The following is a 21,065-nucleotide window of genomic DNA, read 5'->3' as shown; positions in this document are numbered from 1 at the left end:
TGAACAACGCCTGGACAACCCACACAGTCATTTCGGCGCCGATTGTGCAGGGATTGTCACGACAGGTGGTCTCTGCCTCGTTTAGCTTATCAGACCGCCGAGACACCTAGGGATGGGGTCTGGATTCCGCACCTCCTATGGCGTACGCGCCTCATCCCAACGCTGCATGTGTGGCACTTACGGTCTTCTGTGAAGACAGAGACAGGAAGCACTGATTCCTTGCTCTACAGATAAGTAAAGCACAGTGAACAATCACGGCAGCATGCCAGTCATGCGCGATGTCACATGCGTCATGACGATATTGTTGGCCCGCTTCGACGAGCTGTCTGCGACAGGTAAGTATTCAAACAGCTTAAAGGACGTGCAACGCACGCTTCGCAAATCGGTGTCGGACCGTCGCCGTGAACAACGTGCGTCGTTGGATCACGCCGAATCAGGGTCGCAATACTAACAACGAATTGTCTATTGGCATCAATGCAAGGGCAGGTGCAACTAAAACACGGCGGCGTTTAGGCGCTGCGCTCATCTGACCGGTCTCGAATTTGACATCGTAACGTTCGTGGAATCATGTTCGGTACGAGAAATTCATGGTCAAACCAATCGCGATCGGGACCAGGGGCTCCCGTCAGCCTCCCAACAAAACCCGCATTTACCCCGCAGCATACCTCTTGTCTCGGTATCTGAGAGTCGATATTTAGCCCGGATGAGGGAGCTCGATGTGTCGCCGCCCCAGGCTCTTCCGCCGCTTCCCTCCCCCCGCCTGTCCTTTCGCTGGAGACAGACATGGCCTTCGGCACTCTCCTTACGCTTTTCGTCGCCTGTTCTGCCGTCCTCGCTAGCCCTACCGCCGTCAAAGGCTTCGATGACGACACTCTCGCGAAGGTCAAGACGAATCTGCAGACGATCGCCACCCACAGGTCCGTACAAAAAGCATCTATCCGCCATCCGGCCTTCTTACACGCACGCCGTGCAGCTGGGAGATCGGCACGGAATTGGAGACCTTGACAGAGCTGGAGTGGCCAGAGCTATCAGTGTTCCACGGCGCCATCCCTCCCCCAGCCCAACTTGCCTCCTCCCACATCGCGGCCGATGTGATCGCGAAAGCCACTGCGTCAGACATCCTTTCAATGTTCACACGTTTTTGTGCCCGTCATTGACCTCCTGCATACAGTATTGTGAATAACATCAGCGACCCCACTGCTGTCGGGCCCCTCATCGACGGTGATGGTGCTGTCGGCGATCCCGCTAGTGAGTAAAGCTGCCCCATTTCCGCTATCCACAGGAAGAAACGCTCACCGTCCCGTCCTTTTGCTAGGTATCGGTGTGGCTGTGCTTCTTACGAACTGGACGCGCACCGATCCCAGTGACGACAAGTTCGCCCTTGCGGCCCAGAATCAGCTCGAGTACCTGCTGACTGTCGCACCCCGGACCGACGATGGTGCCATTTCCCATCGTGAAAGCGAGGTTCAGCTCTGGTAGGGGATCTTCCTTTCATTTCGGCGTTCCGAGGCTCACCTATCTCAGGGCCGACTTCGTCTACATGGCGCCTCCGTTCATCGCGTACTACGGCGCCATCCAGGGCGGCGCCAATGGGACCGCGCTTCTCTCCGAGGCTTACAACCAATGCAAACTCTATCGCCAATACTTGCGCGATGTAAGCGGTCTCTGGAAACATATCGTGCTTGGTTCGTCGCAGGACAACAACCACTGGGGAACCGGTAAGTCGGTCCGATAAGCCTCCGAGTTGCGGCGTTTCCAAGTAGGATCTCATCCTACTTGTCGATAGGCAATGCTTGGGCTGCCGCCGGCATGCTTCGCGTCCTCGAGACCATCGCTCGGTCCAACGAGGCCGACAATTTCAGGACCGAGCAGGAGGATCTCCTAGATTGGATCAACGAGATCCTCACTGCTGCATGGACATACCAGGTAGGATGGTTTGACGCCAGGGTCGAGGACATTTCTGACGTTTGTGTGGATCCCGCAGCATGTCAACGGAACGCTCTACAACTACATCGATCAGGACACCTCTTTCGCCGACAGCGCCTCCACTGCACTGCTCGGAGCCGTCTCGTTCCGCCTGGCCACGGTGAATGAGAGGGGCCACGCGCACATCCCAAACGCCTACCGTGCTCTTCAGGTCATCAAGGCCAGCGTCAACGAGGGGGGTTGGCTCCTCAACACCGTCGACCCAGAGACGTTCGACACTCCGTCTCTCCCTGGCAGCTACAGCCCCGAGGGCCAGGCGTTCGTTCTGCTGTTGCACGCGGCTTGGCGTGACTTTGAGGAATTCTCCAAGCCTAAGTAGCGCATTCTTTCTGGTTCGCCTGTTGATCATCTTTGATCGCAACAGTCAGCATCCTACATCTGTTGGGTCCCCTATGATAGATAAGGCAACCTAAACACTATCACTGTACATAGTCTTGTCAGCTCAGTGTACGACTGTGTCGTCTGACGGTAGCCCGACGCTTCCCGACATCATCATGCGCTCCTCACATGAAGGTATTTGTAGTATGGAGTACCCCGCATACGTATATGTATACTGCACAGTCTGTTTCGACGATTTGGCAATTCTTGCTCGTCAAAATCAATAGCATTGTCAATGGAGGCGTGCCCGTGCGTCTACCGATGAAGCTGAGCGTCTCGGGAATCGGCCGATCTTGGCAGAGGATTCAGGAAAGGAATCAGAGAAGGGTGTTCTCATGATTAAGCGGCGGTGCTAGCCTGATGAGGAATGGATCTGACGAACAGCAGCTTACACACGCTGGCCGTACTTACAGGAGGCGAAGGGAGCTCGAGCTGTTCGTTGCTGGCTGCCCTCCTTGCAACGCATCGGTCCCCCACGTCCTCCAGCCTTGCGCTGAGCCCGCGACTGCGGCCGCCCTGCTCGTGGAGCACGATGCCCGGCATGCTCGTCCTCTTGTCGTTCCTCGCCTCGCTCCTCCTTTCCTGTCTCTGCTTCCCTTCCGTATGGGCATTGATCACCGGGGGAGATGAGTTTCTCGATGCACACGAAGCCGGCCTGGCGGTCGTCGCGTCCCGTAAGTCCGCCTCCTGTTCTCGTGGCGTGCCCCCCAGCCCTTCACAGCCTGAGCGCACCATGTTTAGGCACCCCGTTTCGCGAGTCCGGCCCTCCCGCGTGCATGGCCAAGCTCATAATGCTCAGGCACAAGGTCAGCTCTATTCTCACATGTTGTGGCGAGGATGCCCCGCTCCGTCAGACACTCATACTCGTTGCGTCTGTGTCTGCAGCTCCAGCAGGATAACACCCGGAGGCGCAGTTCAACCGGCCAAGCCCGTCGAGCCGCACGCACGTTCAACGTTACTTCCTCACGAACGCCACGCAACGTACCATGGGGAGCCCGGCTTGGGCGGGCATATGGAAAGCAAAATTATTGACTGTATACCACACTACTTCCCTAGAGATGCTTCGAGCTTTGCTTGTGTCTCGTTTGCATACCCCCGAGACTTCCTTCATACCTGTTGTTGGTTAATTGTTGCAGCTAGCATACGCCCCCAACATTGTGTTATCCGACCCATTCCCAACCGTGGGACACTTCACACACGTACCCCACAAGGCTGTCGTACGACCACCTAAGGTATGTCCACGCCGCCTTCAGCATACCTGAAGAGTCAAGTGTTATCATATTGCTCGGCAAGCTACATGTGTGTTATTATACAAACCTCATACAAGAAGCGTACATATCGACATGGGTATGCATAAGCCTAGGGCAGATAGATAGCGATGTAGCGCGACGTCGATATCGTCCCGTACTCCGACAACACCTACAGTACATCTAGCTCGCGAACTTGTCCCGCCTTGACACCGCGGACAGCACACTGGGCCCTCTGCTAATCTTGGATGACTTGACAGTGACAGACGATGACGCCGCGGCCCTGGGCGCCTTGAACGACCCAGCGCCCATCTTCGACTTGCCGTGCCCTGTCACCGCGGCCGATCCGCCTGTGTTGCGGCCAACAACCGCGGCGGTGCGTGAAGACGTCTCGGACTTGGCCCATTTGGCCATCCGTGCGCGGTTGGCCTCGTCAATGCCGAAGCTCATGCTCTGAATGGTGCGATGATATGCCGGGATGAGTGACTATGTTCTATAACATGATGAATCGAACACGTCTCACCTGCATGGGCTCTTCCGCATTCGGACGGCGCGCGGGGACTGCCTCGTTTGAGACTTCTCTCACACGAGGCTCTTCCTCCATCTCATCATCGCTCCCGACGGCAGTCTCGATCCAAGAGGTGTCTTCGGGGTCGAACACCCTTGCGTCCTCGATCTATAGAGCGTCATTAGCATCACTGGGACCAAAGATTGTCAGGGTCGCAGCAACCTACCTGACGCTCCCGTGCGACCTTTCTCAGCTGCTCACGCACTTGAGCCGCATCTACAATCTCGGGCTCTTCCTCCACCTGCTGTGGCTGCTCCAGGTCCAACTCCATCGCATCCTTGTTCAGGTGCTCGAACTCATTCTCATCGTCGTACATATTCGCGCGATACTCGTTCGCGAACGCCTGCGTTTCCGGCCTCTTGGCTACCAAAGACGTCAACCAATCGAGCTCATGACGGAGCAACCGGCCGGGAAGACGCTTCCACACATACCTAGTGCTGCGATGTTATCGTTGTCCTTGCGCGCCTTCTTAGGTCTCGGCCGCCTCTCCCCCTCCTCCTCGGAGTCACTGTCTTCAAAACCGATACCGCGATCTCTCCGTTTGACTCGTAATTTACCTGTGGCCGCGTCCATATGGAGCTTCTCGAGATTCTTATCGTCGATCTCCCGGAGCTCGCTACAAACGGTGTTGGCTACTGAGGGTCTTCGCAAGTGATGAACGTTCACTCACCGATCCTTCTCTCGGACAGCGTCCTCCGCAAGGGTATCCCGGTCCATCTCCTTGTCGTCCACCAGATCGGGCAGAGGTTGGTCCTGATCCTCTCCATCGTCCTCTTCCTCGTCGTCAGGCTTCTTCACGGTACCCCCGAACCCAAACGTTCGCTCGTCGTCAGACTCCTCCGCCTCGCCCTCGATGAACTCTGACCGGACAGGGATCTTCCCTTTGCCCTTCCCCTTTGGAGACGAGCGTTTACCGAGGACGTCATATACGTTCCTCTTCGGGGCCGCAGCCAGGATACGCTCTGGAGAGACGGAGTTGTCGCGCTTGCGCAGTCGCCTCCGGGTAGGTAGGTCCGATTCATCGGGGTCCTGGGTCAGGAGAGGTGCTAGTGGCTGCCTCAGGCCCGATGACATGAGCACGCTCCCAGGCGAAGAGGCCGTAGAGAAGCGCAGTCGAGGCGTGAACTGGGTTGTCAGGCGCAGAGGGCTATCGTCGACGGTCGGACGCGTCTGTGTGAGGAAGCTACACGGATTCATGAGCACCAGCATGCGGAGCCAAAGCACGTCGACCTCACCCATTCGCATCCACGAACATCTCGGGAGATGCCTCCTTGTTCGCCGCAGCTAGCCCTTGCTCTGCCAAGGCCGCCTGCTCCTTCTCGAAGATCTCGTCCGCCTTCTTCCGGAAGGTATTGCTGACGTCGACGACGGCCTGAAGTCCGGGTTCAGGCGTCAAGTCGATGTCATCGTCCATCCGCTTCAGCTGTTCGAAACCACGTGCGCCCTATACAGACGTCTGGTCAGTACCGCGGAAGGTACGAGGAATGAGTTTCATTTACGCCTGCCTGGGTGACGAACTGCGAGAAGCCACCTCCACCGAGCCCGCCATCAAGGTTAAGGGGCTCGCCCAGAGGGCTGGCATCGCGGGCGCGCTCCTTGCCCTTCAGTGAGAAAGCGGGCTGCAAGTTGCCCCCACCACCAAAGTCCATAGGCGACGCCTCCAGACTTGACATACCGCCCATTCCCCCAAGACGGAGAGGCGGCCCGGGGGTGAAGGCGAAGGGATCGTCGTCGTCGTCCTTTGGCAGCTCCTTCAACGGTGACCGGACGCCGTCAGGACCGATCCGGCTCGAAGGACCGGATGGTGACGATTGCAGATCGTCGGCGAACAGCGTGCTGAAGCTGCGCCCGAGGCGCATCGACATCGCAGCGATGGGAGAGTGGACCTTGGTGTTCTCCTTGTCTTCCCCGCGATCGAAGCTCAGCTGCACGTCATTCTCCTTGTCTGTGCCATCCTCTGTGCGGCTGCCGTCCGTGTTGTCTCCAATGGAGGAGACCGAGTTGCGGTGAGCGAGCGTGGGGATCTCGGAGTCGATCTCGGTCGGGGTCAGAGTGCCAACTTCAAGCGGGACGGACGAGTCGCGGACGAGGACACGTCCAAGGGCTGACGGGAGTGGGGGACGGTTCTCGGCATCATCCTCGTCGTCTGACTGGGTCGCAACGAGAGTGCGAGCACGACCGCCGGGCCTGCGGAAGCGGGGAACGAGGAAGGGATTATCGTCCTCCCCCTCGTCGTCTGCCTGGTCGTCGACATCCATAGGCGCCGTGCTCTGTTGCCTTTCTTCCTTGTCAGAGCCCTGCCCGTCTCCCTGTCCAGAGCCTTCAGCCTCATTCGCGTTATCTTCAGGCCGCCACTCCTCGTCGCTCTCGTCCTCGTCCTCTCCCCCTGCAACTTCCGAGGCCGCCCGTCGTTTCTGCAAGATGTCCTGAAAGATCTCTGCCGGACGCTTCGCAGTGGCAGTCATCTCAGGCTGCGTCTTCAGCCTCCCTCCACGCCGCTTCCAGTCCTCCTGTTTCTCCCTGTCGAGCTGCTGCGCCTGCTTGGCCGCTTGCTGAAGCATCAGCAGATTCAGCTCCCTGTGAGTCAACTTCGCCTCCTTAGCCTCCTTGGCTGGTACTGGATCAAAAGCGGAGGCAGCATTGACTTGCAGCAGGTGCCGAGCCTGCGACTCATCCGTAGGAATATGCACAGCACTCTTCCTCCGTGCATTGGGGCTGACGAATGCGAGCTGGTTCGCCCTGCCCTTGGATGGACGGGCGCCGCGGGCCTGCATGACGCGGCGAGCCTGGCCCTCGTCTCGGAGGACGCTCTCCGGGTTGTCCACGATCTCGAGGTCGCTGTCGTCACCGTCTGGCGCAGCCCTGGATTGCTGTTGCCGTGCGAGGGCGCGCTGCTTGATCTCGAGCAGCTGCTTCTGCACTTTGCTGGCCTGCTCTGCCTCATTGGCCCGCTTGACCAACATGAGCGCGTCTGGGAGGTCTTCATCGTCGGATTCGGACTCGGCCGTGCCAAGTAGGCCGTTCCCAACGAAGGTGACGGCCTTCGAGGCTTTCTTGGACGATTCGGCAGCTTCGGGACTGGGGGCTAAGGGTTCCACGGCAGGAGAGGAGGATTGGATAGGATCGGACGTGGGGATTTGAGGCGTCTTAGCTCGTGGTGGCACTGGGACGCTGACGCTACGGTAGCTCGAGGTCAGAGACGCGGCTGGCGAGCAGAGGAGGTTCTTACCGCTCCAAGAGCGCGGTGAGCGTGAGCGCCTTGGCCTGAACGCGCGCTATTGATGTGGGCTGGTCGGCCAGTATCCGCGCTGTCGCCTTTTGGGTTTCAATGCGCTCCTTCTTGGTCGGTGCCTGTGTTAATTGGAGGCGATGGACATAGTGAGAAGCAGGATTTGAGAAAACGCTCGGTTCAACTGACCTTGACGCGTCCTGTGTCTTTCTTCTTGCCCCTGCCACTGGCACCTGGCCTCTTTGAAGGCTTTGAGCTTCCCACGAGCTCGTCGTCGCCGTTCAGCTGCAACAGCTCGGTCGCGCGTGCCTTACCCTTTGCTTTTACCGGTGGCATCTCGATAGACGTGGGAGGAGTAGAAGATGAACCCAATAGCGGTGTGCCGAAAGGATGTCGGGGAGATGTCTGGGGTGTAGATGGACGATGACGGTCGTGATCCGACTGGTCTTCCGGTGGAGGACTGGAGTCGATGCGAAAGGGGTCTCTATCGAGATGCGTAGCAGAGGGCTGGGAAGAGTTTGTCAAAGAGGATAGTGAGCCACCGAACCTGCTTGACATGTCACGGTGTGTGTCGGCGGGGGATGCGGGACGGGTCGGTTGGGCTTCTGGGACATCGCCTTGCGTCGTGGCCACTTTAGTTGCTGTTGGGGCTGAATCATTGTTATCTTCCTCGTCGTCATCTTGCTGGCGCATCTCCCTCAGTTTCTTCTGCCAGTCGTATTCATATACTGCGAGTCCGTCGTCATCATCGTCCAACGCGTGTCCGGGGGAAAACGACGTGTTCGGCGCGTCGAATGCGTCAGAGTTAGGTGGTAGCTCATCGCCAGTACTGAATGTCTGGGATGTTTCGGCGTCATCGTGTGTGTCGAGGCTTGTATTTGCGTCGTCGAAGGAGGTGTCATCGAATGAGATCTTTCGCGGTTTCCCGTAAGTTCTCGCGGCTCGCTTGATTATGGGGGCAGACCCTTCCACCATGACGCGTAGAATTTTACAGAGGAGACTGTGAGGAGAGAATGAAAACCGTCGCGAGGACGGGTACGAGGCCAAGCTCGTCAACGGGTCCGATGGTGAGAGTCGGTCGGACGACCGCGGGCGACTCTGCCACCGTCACGTCTCTCTACAGGCGCTAAATATGTGACGCAGTCTGTGACGAGCGCGTTTTAGGCAATTCCGACACATCTGCCAGCGTCCGTCTGTAAGACGAGTGCACTTAAATGCACCACTCACAACATTCGAAATTGGCAGTGAACATTATCAGGAGTCACAGATGGCCGCAAACGGAACGTATTATTGACAGATGGAATAGCACGAATAATGTAGTACACAATACGGATTGGTGTAGACTTCTCGAGGACTGGAGCATGATGCTCCTCTACAGGCTCGTACTTCCCGGTATATTACTGCACGACTGGTTCATTCAGAGTACACTCCATTCATATAACAAGATATTCCTAGGTAGCTATGGGCACATCGGAATCATACCTAACCTAGTACTACACTAGTGCATGACGACATTTGGACTCCTCGAGGGCTTCTTCGAGGCCGTTTTCGTATGGCTTGTTACGCTTTGCCTTTAGGGAAACTCCCACGAAGTAGTCGAGTGGTTAAGCCCCTGCGCCCTGGTTCTTCACTCCCTGGAGAGAGCACTAACCCCCAAAATGATGCTGAAACGAGCAATTTTCTTAAGGGGCGTTCAGTCTGTGCTCGGGTTGCATTCTCTTAGCACACATGAATCCTGATGATGAGGCCCAGGTGTTAACCCCAGCCAGATATTCGCGCACGATGTTGAGGCATCGACAATATCTGTACATAGTTCGCTGACCTTGTGAGCCGGACCCTAAGTACTGTCCTGCGCACTCAGTCATTCTATAGCACAGTAGATATCATCGCATGCAAGTTGACTTTCGGGAATGAGCACGCATCGAGGGCAAGCTCATGAATTTTGCAGAAGCTACAGCGCAAGGGCAGGATTACTTATTAGATTAGACGCTGCGCCAACCCCGATAGATCAGATAGTCCGATCTGCAGGGACGATCGGATCTTGAGGGATTCCCTTCCTGTTTGGGGTAGAACTGTATAGTACCCTCAGCCACCGCTGCCGCCTTTGATACATTCTGTTGTCGACGTCCTGAACGATACCGACGCCCTCAAGATCCGCCCTCAAAATGAGGTAAGTAACTAAAGTGCATGTACTCGTCGATGTCGCTGATGTTCTCTTCACAGTCACCGTAAGGTCTGTACAGGATGAGACTGGAGGGCAATGAAGCAATTTATTGACTTTATCCCTCTAGTACGAAGCCCCCCGTCACGGTTCGCTTGGTTTCCTGCCCCGCAAGCGTGCTGCGCGCCATCGCGGAAAGGTCAAGGCCTTTCCTAAGGTATGTTTCATCGCGTGCTTGGAGTAGGAGAGTGTAAGGAGGAATCTCTGTGATAGGATGACCCCAAGAAACCCGTCCACTTGACGGCCATTTTGGGCTACAAGGCGGGCATGACCCACGTTGTTCGTGATCTTGAGCGTCCTGGATCCAGTGCGTACCATTGGAAGTCTCAACCTTCGATCCCCGGCTCACGGCGAGTTCGCAGAGATGCACAAGCGCGAGGTCGTGGAGGCGGTCACAATCGTCGAGACTCCCCCACTCATTGTTGTCGGTGTTGTTGGTTACGTCGAGACTCCTCGTGGTCTCCGAACCCTTACCACCGTCTGGGCCTCCCACCTCTCCGACGAGCTTAAACGTCGGTTTTACAAGAACTGGTACCGCTCGAAGAAGAAGGCGTTCACCCGCTACGCTAAGAAGCACGCGGAGGACGGCGGCAAGTCGATCGCCCGCGAGCTCGAGCGTATCCGCAAGTACTGCACCGTTGTCCGTGTTCTTGCCCACACCCAGATCCGCAAGACCGGTCTCTCCCAGAAGAAGGCCCACCTCATGGAGATCCAGGTTAACGGTGGCTCTGTTGTGGACAAGGTCGAGTTCGCGCACGGTCTGTTCGAGAAGCCCGTCGAGGTCAGCAGCGTCTTCGAGCAGGACGAGGTCGTCGATGTCATCGCGGTGACGAAGGGTCACGGTTTCGAGGGTGTCACCCACCGTTGGGGTACCAAAAAGCTTCCTCGCAAGACTCACAAGGGTCTTCGCAAGGTTGCTTGTATCGGTGCCTGGCATCCGTCTAAGGTCATGTTCTCCGTTGCTCGTGCTGGTCAAAGTGAGCAAACACTACATCGCTGCAAATCCATGAGACGATAGCTAACCTATGTGCGTAGACGGTTACCATCACCGTACCGAACTCAACAAGAAGATCTACCGCATCGGCCGTGGCGAAGACGATGGCAACGCCTCGACCGAGCACGACATTACTAAGAAGACCATCACTCCCCTGGGTGGCTTCCCCCACTACGGTATCGTCAAGAACGACTACCTCATGCTCAAGGGTTCCATCCCTGGAACTAAGAAGCGTGTCATCACCATCCGCAAGTCGCTCATGGTTCACACCTCTCGTCGGGACCTCGAGAAGGTCCAGCTCAAGTTCATCGACACGTCGTCCAAGTTCGGCGTAAGTGGCGATTTGTTGTCCATGACAGGTGCACTTTTGGCTCACAGTCTTGGGCTTGCAGCACGGCGCGTTCCAGACCTTCGAGGAAAAGGCCGCGTTCCTTGGAACGCTCAAGGCCCGGGCTTGATTTGGTGTCGCTTTACGTACTATTCGCTCTACCGTTATACTGCATCATCCACACTATGCTTCGTATTGCCCAATGACATGATACGCCATGCAACATCTCGGTTGTACATCATATCTGAACTCTGCGTGCTGTGTGAATCTGCGTACTTGACGTTGTAAGTGATCGACATGTCGTGTGTTCGCTCAGTTCGTCGGCTTGAAATCGACCAGTTCTGCATGAGCCACGGACAACGTCCTGGGAAGACGTCGAGTGTAGGAGCCAATCAGAAGATGGGCATTGATAGAAGCGCCCGACACACTGCGAAAATGTGAGTGACGCCGGCGACGAGACTCGCTGTTCTCGACCGTACGCGTCCATCACCTCCGGACCATCCAGACACGTCTGTCTGGTGTTCTTACGACCGTGCGAGGTTGGTTGTTACAGTTGCTTCAGCTGCAGTGTTGTGGACATGAAATGCGTTCATGCAGGAGTTACGACGGCAGCACGCTGGCGCGTTACCGCCTCTACACTCGGTTGCGCTGGCTTGTCGTGTCGCGGTGAGTAGTGTTGGAGGAGTGAGGAGTTCTGCGGCGTGCTGACTTCCAAAATTCCTCAGGATGACTGGACGTTGCATTGATGCTGAGAGCGTCCTATGTGGGCCTCACGTTCACTTATGGGATCTCGCGCTATACCCTCTATCGAAGTCATCAGGTCCTACGCAGGCTGCCTGGCCATGAAACCCTGCTACCCATCAGTGATATGCCTCGCCCTCACTCGACGACCACGGTGCAGATGGCCAGCAGAGTACCCACGTCGGGTGGCTCCCCTAAGTCCACCTCCCCCGTCCCCCCTCACACGTTTCCCGTTCCCGAAGCCAAATCTTCAACCTCTACGTCTGCGTCACGCACCAAACCGAAAAAGAAGTCGAAGGCTGCGTCACCCCGTCGTACCCACCTCACCACTAATAAGGAGATGATCTTGGCCTTGAAGGCCGCCGTCCTCAAACCGCGGGTCGCACTCAAGCCCGTTCAAGAACATCAACCGTCAAAGGGTGCTCAGCTACCCCAACAGCCACCCAAGCCCGCCGTGCGAAACCTCAGCCCCAGTGCAGTTCGCAGACGGGGGATCCTCCAGGAGCGCTCACGCCGTTGGAGCTTGTACGAGAAGTTGGTCAAATGCCCAGACCTCGATGATGCGTGGAAGACATACCAGGAGCTTCTGCAGGACTGCCCTTCCTGCCTCAAGCAGCCTATCCCCCAGAAATACCTTCATGGCTTCGCCTCTCGCCTTGTGACTCGTTCGGAGTGGGTACCACCGTCGAGGACACGCACCCAAACGACGTTTCTTCGCCTTCTCTCCGTTCTCAGCACGGTATATCACACTGGTGGACAAGTCAGGCTGTGGGAGTGGAACGCGCTCATAGACGCTGCGGGAAGCGGATGGCACAAGACGAGGGTGGCGGATTTCAACTCGTCCTTCAACGTCTACCAAGACATGGTCGCTAACCGGGCACCGGGAGCGTCTCTCTCCGACGAACCGTACGTTCCTCTGCACGACCACTCGCGCGTCGCCTCCCAGCCTGTCGCACCAGACATCGTGACGTATACTACCCTCCTCGCCATCGCGGCGGCTACACGGAAGGAGTATCTGCTTCACAAAGCTGAAGCGGAGCTCCTCAACTCCGGGCTGCCTCCGAACCGCTCTACTCTATTCACCTATCTGCGATACTATGCTAATCGTGGGAGGTTATCTGGCGTGCGTGCCACCCTGGGGCGCATGAAGTCAAATGGCTTCGTACTCGGTTTGGACGGGGTCAATATGTGTCTATGGGCATACGGTCGGAACGGCAGACTGGACATCGCTGCACTCATCTATCGCATTCTCCGACATCATCTGCTCGCAGGAGTGGGAGACTCACCAGAGAGTCGAGCTGACTACCAAGACGCCGTCAGGGAACTCGACGAACTCGAGGACCTCACGATCCTACCCCATCTCAAGCCGGACGCAGTCACGTACTACACCCTCATTCAGGTGTACGCCTATCGCGGACGGCTCCGCGAATCCCTCGTCGTGCTCGAGCACATGATGACCTCTCCCCACCGCGTCACGGGGAAGCTCGAGGACGTGGACATGCGCTTGTCGGGCCCAGTGCTTCCGAACCCCATTCTTCCCATCTTCCGCGCTCTCTTCCTGGGGTTTGCGCGCCACGCCGTCCTCCCGGAGCACTCGTGTAGGACTCTCAGCGCAGCGGAACCCCACGAGAAGCGGCACTCAGAAGTGTGGACCCTTGACCAACTCCGCACCCTGTTCGACAACTTCATCGATCTTCCACAGGAGGCGCGGCCGAGCAGCCGAACCGTGTACTGGCTCTTGGTCGCGTTTGCCATAGCGAGTGGGTATGACCGGGCTCTGTTGCGCAATGTGTGGGAGAAGCTTGCGGAGCGGTACGGGACGGTATGGGACGGTAGGATAGAAGTGTTTCGGGCGAAGATCTACGAGGAGCAGTTTGACTTGCGGTATTTTGAAGGCGTGCGCACGAGTCGGGATCGGTACAAGGATCCATGACCATATTGTACATTCAACATATCCGCATCCACACCACAGATAAGTATGCTATGATCACCGTAATGGAGACAATCTATATGGTACAGTCCATTCATTGTGTACTGCTGCTGAGCTGCCCAGAATAGTTCACTACACGGATAAGCAAAGAGGGCAGTCCCCCGAAATCCCGACACGAGTCTCTGAAATCGAGGTCCTGAAGTTCACCTTCGCAGGCACACAAACGAGCTCCACGAGTTCGAAGAGCGCACGCGAACTCTACCGTAAGGATGATCATGAGGGACGTCACGACGCGGCATACGGAGGAGCAAACAATTACAGGTCGCCCCCGTTCGCGGTCCTCCAGCGGGCGTACTCCTCCCAGGTGACTGAGCAGTGCTGGCTCTGGTACCTGCGCACCTTGACCGCGCGGCGGAGGTCCTCGGAGATGCGCCCGTTCCACCCCGCCTTGCGGATCGCGCTGTCGATCGCCTCGACCTGGTCCCAGCCCTGCTCCTCCGCGACCTCGGGGAGGTACGTCGCGGAGAAGGAGTGCTTGAGCTTGCCCAGCGTGGGCAGCGAGCTCGCGGACTCGGACGCGAGCGGGGAGGGCGCGGAGGAGGGCGAGGGCGCGATGGGGATCAGGGACGGGTGCGGGAAGGAGATCTGGATGCCGTGCACGCCGACCGTCCAGTCGAGGTAGTTCTCCGCGTCCTCGAAGTCCATGAGGAGCGACACTCTGCGTGTGGGATGCGAACGCGAGTGCCCATAGAACGGCCACAGACGATCACGGGGCCAATCAGAGGAATGGGGGGACGGACGAGAGGAGATGGTGGTCCGGGGTGGGTTCGAAGGGCGGCGGCGGCGTATTGGTTATTAACACATCAGTTAGTACTTCGGGGGAGAGAGAGTGGCGGACGTACGCGCATTCGAGAGACTCGAGCTCCGACTCTTCGATCTTCCTGAACCTATGGTCACGGAACGCACTGATGAGTGCATACTCTGCCAAACCATCTCGTAGCGGTTGGGGCTCAAAAGTGCCGATGCACCCCCGGAGCCTAGGGGACTTCCCCGGGCGCGACGGTCGCGTGTTCCATGTCACGAAGAGCGGGCTGAGGGCATCAACTGACGGCTCTATTCTTGAGCTACCATCGTGAGGACATACTATTTGCCATCGGGGAACTTGGGCGGGATGGGCTTGGAGGACGTAAGTGCGCAGAAGAGGGTGTCGAAGCTGTGGAAGCAATGCTCTGGAAGGCACACTTGCTCGGCCTCCGCTCCAGGCTGGACGAGCTCAGACTCGACGATGGACATGACGAGGTGGGCTCTGAGCGTGGAGGGTAGGAGGGAGAGGAGCGTACGAGGGCAAGCAGCGGGGGAGCACAGACGGACGATTAAGGCTTGGATGGCTCGGCATCGACGATCGTCTATGTTGCCCAAATCAAGCGCGGGTGCATCGCAAGATCAATCAAAGAGGAGGACAAGCAGATGAGATTATGGAAAAGCGAAAGCAGCGGCAAGATGCATTGCATTTCATCATGAGTGCTACGAGAACCAACATAGCTGTATCACTATGGACAATGTATGTACAATACGATATGCAGTAAAAAGCGATAAATGGAAGAGTGTCATGAGATAGGTGGACAACGTAGCGGGACAGACAGGAGAATGACGTTGGGACGTTGGGCGTGTGACAGACGAGAGATGTGCTGGAACCTCAGGGGAAGAGGTTGGGTCATAATGTGCGTAGGGAAGGTAATAACATAGGGTCATAAAATGAAGAGCAACGAATAGGCGACCTAGGGCAGTACAGAGGTAGAAAGAGGTTGTGGCTGGCAAGATGCTATGTCTGACAACAGCTCCATGACGAGCTAGAGGCTGCCCGGGCCTTTTCGCGGGCTTCCTCTTGGTCAGCCTGCGCAGCCCATACGGGCGTTGCGGAGCTAGAGAGCAGTACACTGTCGCGCCGCTTAATCTCGTTCTCGCGCTCAATCATGTCTTTTTTCTCGATAATAGCGGCTATTAGGCTGTTGAACAGATGCTGGATGCCTAGACAGCGAATAGCGACCGGATGAGCACTCAGCATTTACATTTATTTGGCAGCGACCATGCGACAGTTGGCTTACCGAAGTCGTCCTTGGCTGACACCTCGAACAATTCCATGCCTTTCCGGAGGCCCCACTCCTGGTCTTCACCCGTTTCCGCTTCATCATCGTCTTCTGGTAGGCTGTTACTGCTCCCGTCACCGATGTCGTTCCATCCCGCCGGTCGATGTGCCAATCGAGAGGGTATTGGCCGCACGCCAGAGGCTAGCGAGTTTGACCTCGGTAATAGTAGGTCGCCGCTCTTGGCGCGTGGACGGGTATAGGCAGAGGTATTGGAACGCTTGATCGCTGACGAGCGTGGGTCATTGAAGGCAGGATTATCAGGTTCGGGTGTGGTGGATTGCGGTTTTGGGTTCGTTGGTGCTAATGTGGGCACGGAGCGGATACTCGTGAAGGATGTGAAGCGGGGACGAATGTAGGAGAATGTAGAAGCGGCCGCAGACGCTGGAGGAGGAGGAGGCGTTGGCGGGCGTGGTGGGGGAAACCAGGTGTGGAGCGATAAACGGGCGAGGTCGGACGTAACCTGCCTGAACTGGTGGAGGTCGGCCTTCGCGCCGACGATGTAGATGATCAAGTCGGGGGAGCAGTTCTTCTTGAGTTCTGTAATAGCCGACGTCTTGATGTTAGATGGATGAATGCAAAGTAGCGAGCGCGCCCATCAAACGCATTTCATGCTATTGTGCGTACCTTCCAACCACCCGCGGACGTCTTCAAAACTGGAGGCATTCGTGATATCATACAATAGTAGGGCAGCGTTCGCGCCGCGGTAGTACATCGGTGCCTGGCGACAACAAGGGCGGGCGTGAGCATAATAGGCCACCAATTATGTGCGGAGGTTGCTACGAGTAAAAGGGTGGGGACATACCATGCTGCGAAATCGCTCCTGGCCAGCGGTGTCCCACAGCTGTAGCCTGACCTTTGTGCCATCGACGGTTACCTTCTTGGTAACAAAGAATGCACCAGTGGTGGAGGTGGTGTTCTTGGGATCGAACTTGCCCTGGGTATATCTGTGGAGGAGGCTGGTCTTGCCGACGCCTGGGCGACGTGTCAGCTCTCAGGCTCGGTGCACGTAATAGCGGCTCCAGCGAAAGTTTGAGAAGCACGGACCTGTATTGCCCATGATTACTATCTTTGCATCGACCCCCTGGTCGTATCGGGCCTTCCGGTAGGGATCCAGACGAGAGTATTCCGCCATCATAGCAGGGGCACCGTCGGGGGCGGAGGGTGCGGGGAGCCGCGACACTCAGGGGGGAGGGGGGCAGGGGCCGGAGGAGAGTCGGGTAACGGGAGGGAAGCAGGGGGACAGAGGCGCAACCGTTCCTCTCTTGAGCTGTTTGAGATGCACAACCAATACGCCCAACGGCGTCTATCGCCTCCTCGGCTGCCCGGTGCGGCCACAGGCGCCGCCCTGGCCACAGACGCCGCCCGATCCGGCACTGCTCCCACACCCTACGAGATCGTTTGTGGCCGAGTGGCTCACTCCGGATGATTTCTCAAACACCCGGTCCACCGGGGCCGCATACAGATTCCGCAGCAAAACGGGCATGTAGAGGGGCATGCGCGCATAATTTTTGGTAATGGTGAGACAGTAGAATGACATAGTGCTATACACCCCGAACGCTCAAGCTGCAGCCCTCTACTCCTGCGCCTGCACGGGGAACTCGAAAACGACATCCTTCCCTGTCAGGCGGCGGTACACCGACGAGAACGAGTCAAGCTTGTATTCCAATGAAGTGGCGTCCTTGGAGTCAAGGAAACTGAAACACCCAGTCAGCTGGCCACCATGGCCCAGTGGGACATAATAGAAACAATAGAGGCACGTACACCTTGAGGAGTTTTGAGCCATCAACAGCAACACGCGTCCTCTTGCCGACGATCTCAGTGGGGAAGACAAGGTCCTCTAGGATCTTGTCGTGGACGCTCGTGAGCGTGCGGGAACGGGGGCGCTTCTGCTGTACGCGGGAGTTGCGCGTAGGCTTGCGGAGCATCCGACGCTGGGCAACGAAGACGACGTGACGGTCCGAGAACTTCTTCTCGAGCTCACGGGTCAGCCTGAGATATGAAGACACGGTCAACCCGAGCTTCCACTATTTCCTCCGCGCGCACAATACCAAGGCATCGACTCTGGACGGAAACTGACCTCTGCTGGACCTTGTGGAACGCCTTGAGCTGAGGGACGGGAACGAAGATAACGATGGCCTTCTTGCCACCACGGACATCGACCTCACGGGCAGCGGAGATCTGGAGTGGGCGGAGCTCAGCCTTGAGCTCGGGTGCGCTGTTCTCGAGGTCGATGATCGCCTGCGCGACGGCGGTCTCAGTCTCATCAGGAGCGGTCTTGGGCGCGTTGGCCGTGCGGAAGATCTTGTGCTGGACGGACATCTTGCTGTCTGGAGGTTCCTAGCAAACGGGAGACGGATTAGTTAGCATCCAAACCGTACTCAGCCAATCCATCTCATTCCACCCATCCCCTCACTCCCATTTCACCACCGCAAATCCAACAGCCTTCTCCAACCCTCATCACGCAGAGAAAGGGCATAATAACACTCACCGAACCTGTCGCCGTCGTCGATAGTGTGTCCGTTGCTTGCCTTCTGGCAGTTGTTCTACGAGCGCTGGGGTTTGCTTGGCTGGGAAAATAGCAAACACGCACAAACGGAGCTGGCTCCGGCGCTTGCAACATGTCTGCCGCATACTCAACTTCTTGTCTCTAGACTCATATATGTGCTGCGTTTTTCGCTTACAGTCCACCAGGCTTTCGCACACTTGCTTGCATATAGACATACATCTTCATCATGCTCATAGCTACAACTTTTAGGAAGAGTCTCTGTTCTTCTTGAAGTCCTCTACCCACTTCTGCTCCTCGGTACCCTTGGGCAACACAACGAATGTTAGCGTCCCATCACGCATCTCAAGCCCATCTCCAGGCTCCCCCTCCTTTGCCTTTGCCGCCTTGCACACGTCGCGCAGCGTCATCTTCTTGCCAATCTTAAGCAACCTCCGCCGCTTCGTCCATCCGAAGACGACTAGATTCCCGTCCACGTACTCTCCCTTCTTGTCCCACTCGGGCGGTGGTGCACCTGCCGGAAACATGACGCTAAGATGTGCAGAGAATGGTGTATCTTCTTGGAAGTGGGATATCAGGTCGCTTGTCGCATATTGCGGGTACATGAATAGCACGGGGAAGATCATGGTGTTGTTGGAAGGGTCTTCGGGATCAAAATGTGGTTCGTACGAGGTCTTCGCCACATTGTCAGGCACTGGGGCATCAATAATATTGCGTTCCTGCACCAAACGAGCTTGATTTCAATTCTGGTGCCTAGACGTATTGGAAAGGATAGAATTCACCTGGTACGCTGCCCTTAGCCTCTCTTTGTTCAATTGCTCTTGTCGCAGCCTCTCCTGCCGCTCTCGCTCTTTACGCTCCTTCGTTTCCTTCAACTTTGCCGCCTTATCTCTCGCCGCCTGTACAGTTCTGTTGTCCTTATCGAACTGGAGACAGCGGTCACAGGCATCCAACGCCTCGTCGTATCGCTCGAGTGCAATTAACGCCATAGCGGAACGGTAGTACGCCTTAGACGACTGGATGTTAACCTCTATTGCCCTTGAGCAATCCCGGAGCACCGAACCGTAATTCTCTGAATCGAAACTCAGCACTAGTGATCCATGCGATTCAATGGCTACTCACGGAGCTCCAGGTTGCAAGCCGCGCGATTGCATAGTAGAGCTTCTAGCAACGACTTATCCGTAGGCTTCGCGTCCACACCTTGCGTGTAGAACCCTAACGCCTCGCGATATCTCTTCCCCTTGTAGTAGTCGTTACCCTGCTCCTTGAAGTTTTGCGCAACCTCTGAGCAGGATCGTGGATCACAGGTTTGTTAATAGATGGGACGGAATTCTTACCTACCATCTGGCGTCCCCTCATATGCAAGGCTTTGCAGCGCAGCAATGGCTGGGTCCTCAGCGCCGTCCTCCGGCAGAGACCGCATGAAGAGGGGGACGGTGTTGAACGCCGCTAGCTTGTCCTCGATGGGAGCGGGCTGGGGCAGCGGGAGCTTCTCCTCCGTCGCCATTGTCGCTATTGGTCACAGAGAATCGACCGGCAAGCAAGTGTAGGCTTTGGCACGGACTCAGAAAACTCTCGAAAGAGAGGCAGTAGATAGATACGGGAAGGGGCAATCTCTGGAAGCAGCTCGGGTCTACATACTAGTGTGACCCCAGAAGCGACGGCCCAGAATGTATTTCGTGCATATCTCCATCGCATCTTCCCCCATAAATATCAAATTTGGAAAAATTGATCTGTATCGTAGACAGTATATACCCGTCAAATATGAAGGCGATCTGTGGAATTTTGCTTCGAGCATCGTGGAATTACACGTCTGACCCCAGAAACGACGGAAAGGCGCCCACAGATGGTCACGGTGCCGAAGACTACCGATTCAAACACCGCCATTATCAGTCGTTTGATAACGACGTTGGCGGAAGGAACACTAGTCGAGGCGCTCAAAATCAAAGTCAGCCTTATCTCGGTCAGTGGCTGAATGTCACGCACGAGAGACCCCCTTCCCATTCCTCAGGTACCGCAATCCGTAATGCTTCCGAAACTGGATTATAATACTCAGTGCACATGTTAAAAATAATCTCTGGAGTTACAAGAAGATCGGCAGGGCCGATCTCTTTGTGGCAATTCAACAAGGTTAGTAAACCCCTGGAACCCTACTCAGATTGACTTGTATCGGGAGCGAATTCCTCCCGATTTCCTTCTTTCTTTTTGGAAGTAATAGTTCAGAAGCACATAGTCTCATGTGTAACATTTGTACATTTATTGGCAGGGAAATGCGAGACCTGGAGGCGTGTCAGTCGCTTCTGGGGTCAGGCGCTTAATGCGTCGCTTCTGGGGTCGCACTAGTAAGATTGGCCGCCCGCACAACCTACTACATCACGTGCTCAGAACTGTCACGCTTGACCTGCTTTGGCAGGGAGAGATGTTTGCAAAACTATAGGCTCAAGAGTGAGGGCCTTCCTTACATATCCGAAACCAGAGAACTGTACCTATATAGTGTCTCTAGAGTTCTCAGGTTTCCGATTTTCCGATTTGCCTTCCTGAACAAAGTAGATAGTCATGCATTGTTCGCGATCTCTCAGGCGCTTAAGACATGTCTGAATTGGGTACTGTCCAAGAAAGGCGAAATATCATTCCCGCTGGCAGGGAACATACGGCCTTGCCTCGCAACATGCCCAAATGAAAGCTACACTAGAGTAACTCAGTCACAAATCTAGGGGCGCATGCACAGAAGAAACCAAGGGAACAACTTTCACTGCGGGCCAGACGGAGCCGAGTAGCGAAAACAAGGAGAAT

General features: G+C 56.3%; 7 protein-coding genes across 7 annotated transcripts; 3 read left to right on the top strand and 4 right to left on the bottom strand.

Annotated features, from left to right (window-relative positions):
* Nucleotides 1-783: 783 nt before the first annotated feature.
* DICSQDRAFT_127282 (uncharacterized protein) lies at nt 784-2,305 on the top strand (the record flags this gene model as incomplete). Its single annotated transcript, XM_007366059.1, has 7 exons — nt 784-917; nt 974-1,129; nt 1,172-1,248; nt 1,316-1,475; nt 1,525-1,718; nt 1,787-1,926; nt 1,985-2,305. 7 exons carry the CDS (start codon nt 784-786, stop codon nt 2,303-2,305), a joined length of 1,182 nt encoding a protein of 393 aa, XP_007366121.1.
* Nucleotides 2,306-2,815: 510 nt separating this feature from the next.
* On the top strand, nt 2,816-3,530 carry DICSQDRAFT_86880 (uncharacterized protein). Its single transcript, XM_007366058.1, has 3 exons — nt 2,816-3,038; nt 3,106-3,170; nt 3,250-3,530. The coding sequence occupies exons 1-3, from the start codon at nt 2,897-2,899 to the stop codon at nt 3,394-3,396; spliced, it is 354 nt and encodes a 117-aa protein (XP_007366120.1). The 5' UTR covers nt 2,816-2,896; the 3' UTR covers nt 3,397-3,530.
* A 120-nt stretch (nt 3,531-3,650) lies between these two features.
* On the bottom strand, nt 3,651-8,463 carry DICSQDRAFT_161704 (uncharacterized protein). The gene is made up of 9 exons (XM_007366057.1): nt 7,598-8,463; nt 7,409-7,530; nt 5,679-7,356; nt 5,415-5,623; nt 4,850-5,362; nt 4,611-4,795; nt 4,346-4,542; nt 4,135-4,287; nt 3,651-4,064 (listed from the first exon to the last, which is right to left on the bottom strand). The coding sequence occupies exons 1-9, from the start codon at nt 8,381-8,383 to the stop codon at nt 3,795-3,797; spliced, it is 4,113 nt and encodes a 1,370-aa protein (XP_007366119.1). The 5' UTR covers nt 8,384-8,463; the 3' UTR covers nt 3,651-3,794.
* A 1,084-nt stretch (nt 8,464-9,547) lies between these two features.
* On the top strand, nt 9,548-11,193 carry DICSQDRAFT_180903 (60S ribosomal protein L3). The gene is made up of 7 exons (XM_007366056.1): nt 9,548-9,578; nt 9,632-9,641; nt 9,700-9,786; nt 9,843-9,936; nt 9,992-10,606; nt 10,665-10,954; nt 11,016-11,193. Exons 1-7 carry the CDS (start codon nt 9,574-9,576, stop codon nt 11,079-11,081), a joined length of 1,167 nt encoding a protein of 388 aa, XP_007366118.1. The 5' UTR covers nt 9,548-9,573; the 3' UTR covers nt 11,082-11,193.
* Nucleotides 11,194-11,433: 240 nt separating this feature from the next.
* DICSQDRAFT_86876 (uncharacterized protein) lies at nt 11,434-14,950 on the bottom strand. Its single transcript, XM_007366055.1, has 6 exons — nt 14,767-14,950; nt 14,525-14,713; nt 13,942-14,340; nt 11,677-13,880; nt 11,549-11,617; nt 11,434-11,490 (listed from the first exon to the last, which is right to left on the bottom strand). The coding sequence occupies exons 1-4, from the start codon at nt 14,913-14,915 to the stop codon at nt 13,826-13,828; spliced, it is 792 nt and encodes a 263-aa protein (XP_007366117.1). The 5' UTR covers nt 14,916-14,950; the 3' UTR covers nt 11,434-11,490; nt 11,549-11,617; nt 11,677-13,825.
* A 179-nt stretch (nt 14,951-15,129) lies between these two features.
* On the bottom strand, nt 15,130-16,947 carry DICSQDRAFT_136853 (uncharacterized protein). Its single transcript, XM_007366054.1, has 5 exons — nt 16,814-16,947; nt 16,572-16,741; nt 16,394-16,487; nt 15,728-16,306; nt 15,130-15,650 (listed from the first exon to the last, which is right to left on the bottom strand). Exons 1-5 carry the CDS (start codon nt 16,899-16,901, stop codon nt 15,445-15,447), a joined length of 1,137 nt encoding a protein of 378 aa, XP_007366116.1. The 5' UTR covers nt 16,902-16,947; the 3' UTR covers nt 15,130-15,444.
* Nucleotides 16,948-17,342: 395 nt separating this feature from the next.
* Nucleotides 17,343-19,874, bottom strand: DICSQDRAFT_155364 (40S ribosomal protein S7; the record flags this gene model as incomplete). The annotated part of the gene is made up of 7 exons (XM_007366053.1): nt 19,614-19,874; nt 19,395-19,556; nt 19,055-19,344; nt 18,557-18,991; nt 17,847-18,088; nt 17,531-17,758; nt 17,343-17,463 (listed from the first exon to the last, which is right to left on the bottom strand). The coding sequence occupies exons 1-7, from the start codon at nt 19,777-19,779 to the stop codon at nt 17,343-17,345; spliced, it is 1,644 nt and encodes a 547-aa protein (XP_007366115.1). The 5' UTR covers nt 19,780-19,874.
* Nucleotides 19,875-21,065: the final 1,191 nt, after the last annotated feature.

This window comes from Dichomitus squalens (genome assembly GCF_000275845.1).
Source record: "Dichomitus squalens LYAD-421 SS1 unplaced genomic scaffold DICSQscaffold_15, whole genome shotgun sequence".
In the NCBI taxonomy this organism is placed as follows: Eukaryota; Fungi; Basidiomycota; class Agaricomycetes; order Polyporales; family Polyporaceae; genus Dichomitus; species Dichomitus squalens.
Note: the sequence above shows the minus strand (reverse complement) of the source record. Positions and strands in the feature narration are given on the sequence as shown.

Coding starts and splice junctions, on each gene's coding strand:
- DICSQDRAFT_86880 (XM_007366058.1), top strand. CDS start 2,897: ATGCCCGGCATGCTCGTCCTCTTGTCGTTCCTCGCCTCGCTCCTCCTT. Junction 3,039..3,105: donor CCTGGCGGTCGTCGCGTCCC/GTAAGTCCGCCT, acceptor CACCATGTTTAG/GCACCCCGTTTCGCGAGTCC. Junction 3,171..3,249: donor TCATAATGCTCAGGCACAAG/GTCAGCTCTATT, acceptor CTGTGTCTGCAG/CTCCAGCAGGATAACACCCG.
- DICSQDRAFT_161704 (XM_007366057.1), bottom strand. CDS start 8,383: ATGGTGGAAGGGTCTGCCCCCATAATCAAGCGAGCCGCGAGAACTTAC. Junction 4,796..4,849: donor GCTGTCCGAGAGAAGGATCG/GTGAGTGAACGT, acceptor CACCGTTTGTAG/CGAGCTCCGGGAGATCGACG. Junction 4,543..4,610: donor CGATAACATCGCAGCACTAG/GTATGTGTGGAA, acceptor CGTCTTTGGTAG/CCAAGAGGCCGGAAACGCAG.
- DICSQDRAFT_180903 (XM_007366056.1), top strand. Junction 9,937..9,991: donor TCTTGAGCGTCCTGGATCCA/GTGCGTACCATT, acceptor GCGAGTTCGCAG/AGATGCACAAGCGCGAGGTC. Junction 10,607..10,664: donor CGTTGCTCGTGCTGGTCAAA/GTGAGCAAACAC, acceptor CTATGTGCGTAG/ACGGTTACCATCACCGTACC.
- DICSQDRAFT_86876 (XM_007366055.1), bottom strand. CDS start 14,915: ATGTCCATCGTCGAGTCTGAGCTCGTCCAGCCTGGAGCGGAGGCCGAG. Junction 14,714..14,766: donor AAGTTCCCCGATGGCAAATA/GTATGTCCTCAC, acceptor TGATGCCCTCAG/CCCGCTCTTCGTGACATGGA. Junction 14,341..14,524: donor CTCGAGTCTCTCGAATGCGC/GTACGTCCGCCA, acceptor TCCCACACGCAG/AGTGTCGCTCCTCATGGACT.
- DICSQDRAFT_136853 (XM_007366054.1), bottom strand. CDS start 16,901: ATGGCGGAATACTCTCGTCTGGATCCCTACCGGAAGGCCCGATACGAC. Junction 16,488..16,571: donor AGGAGCGATTTCGCAGCATG/GTATGTCCCCAC, acceptor TGTTGTCGCCAG/GCACCGATGTACTACCGCGG. Junction 15,651..15,727: donor GTCAGCCAAGGACGACTTCG/GTAAGCCAACTG, acceptor TTCGCTGTCTAG/GCATCCAGCATCTGTTCAAC.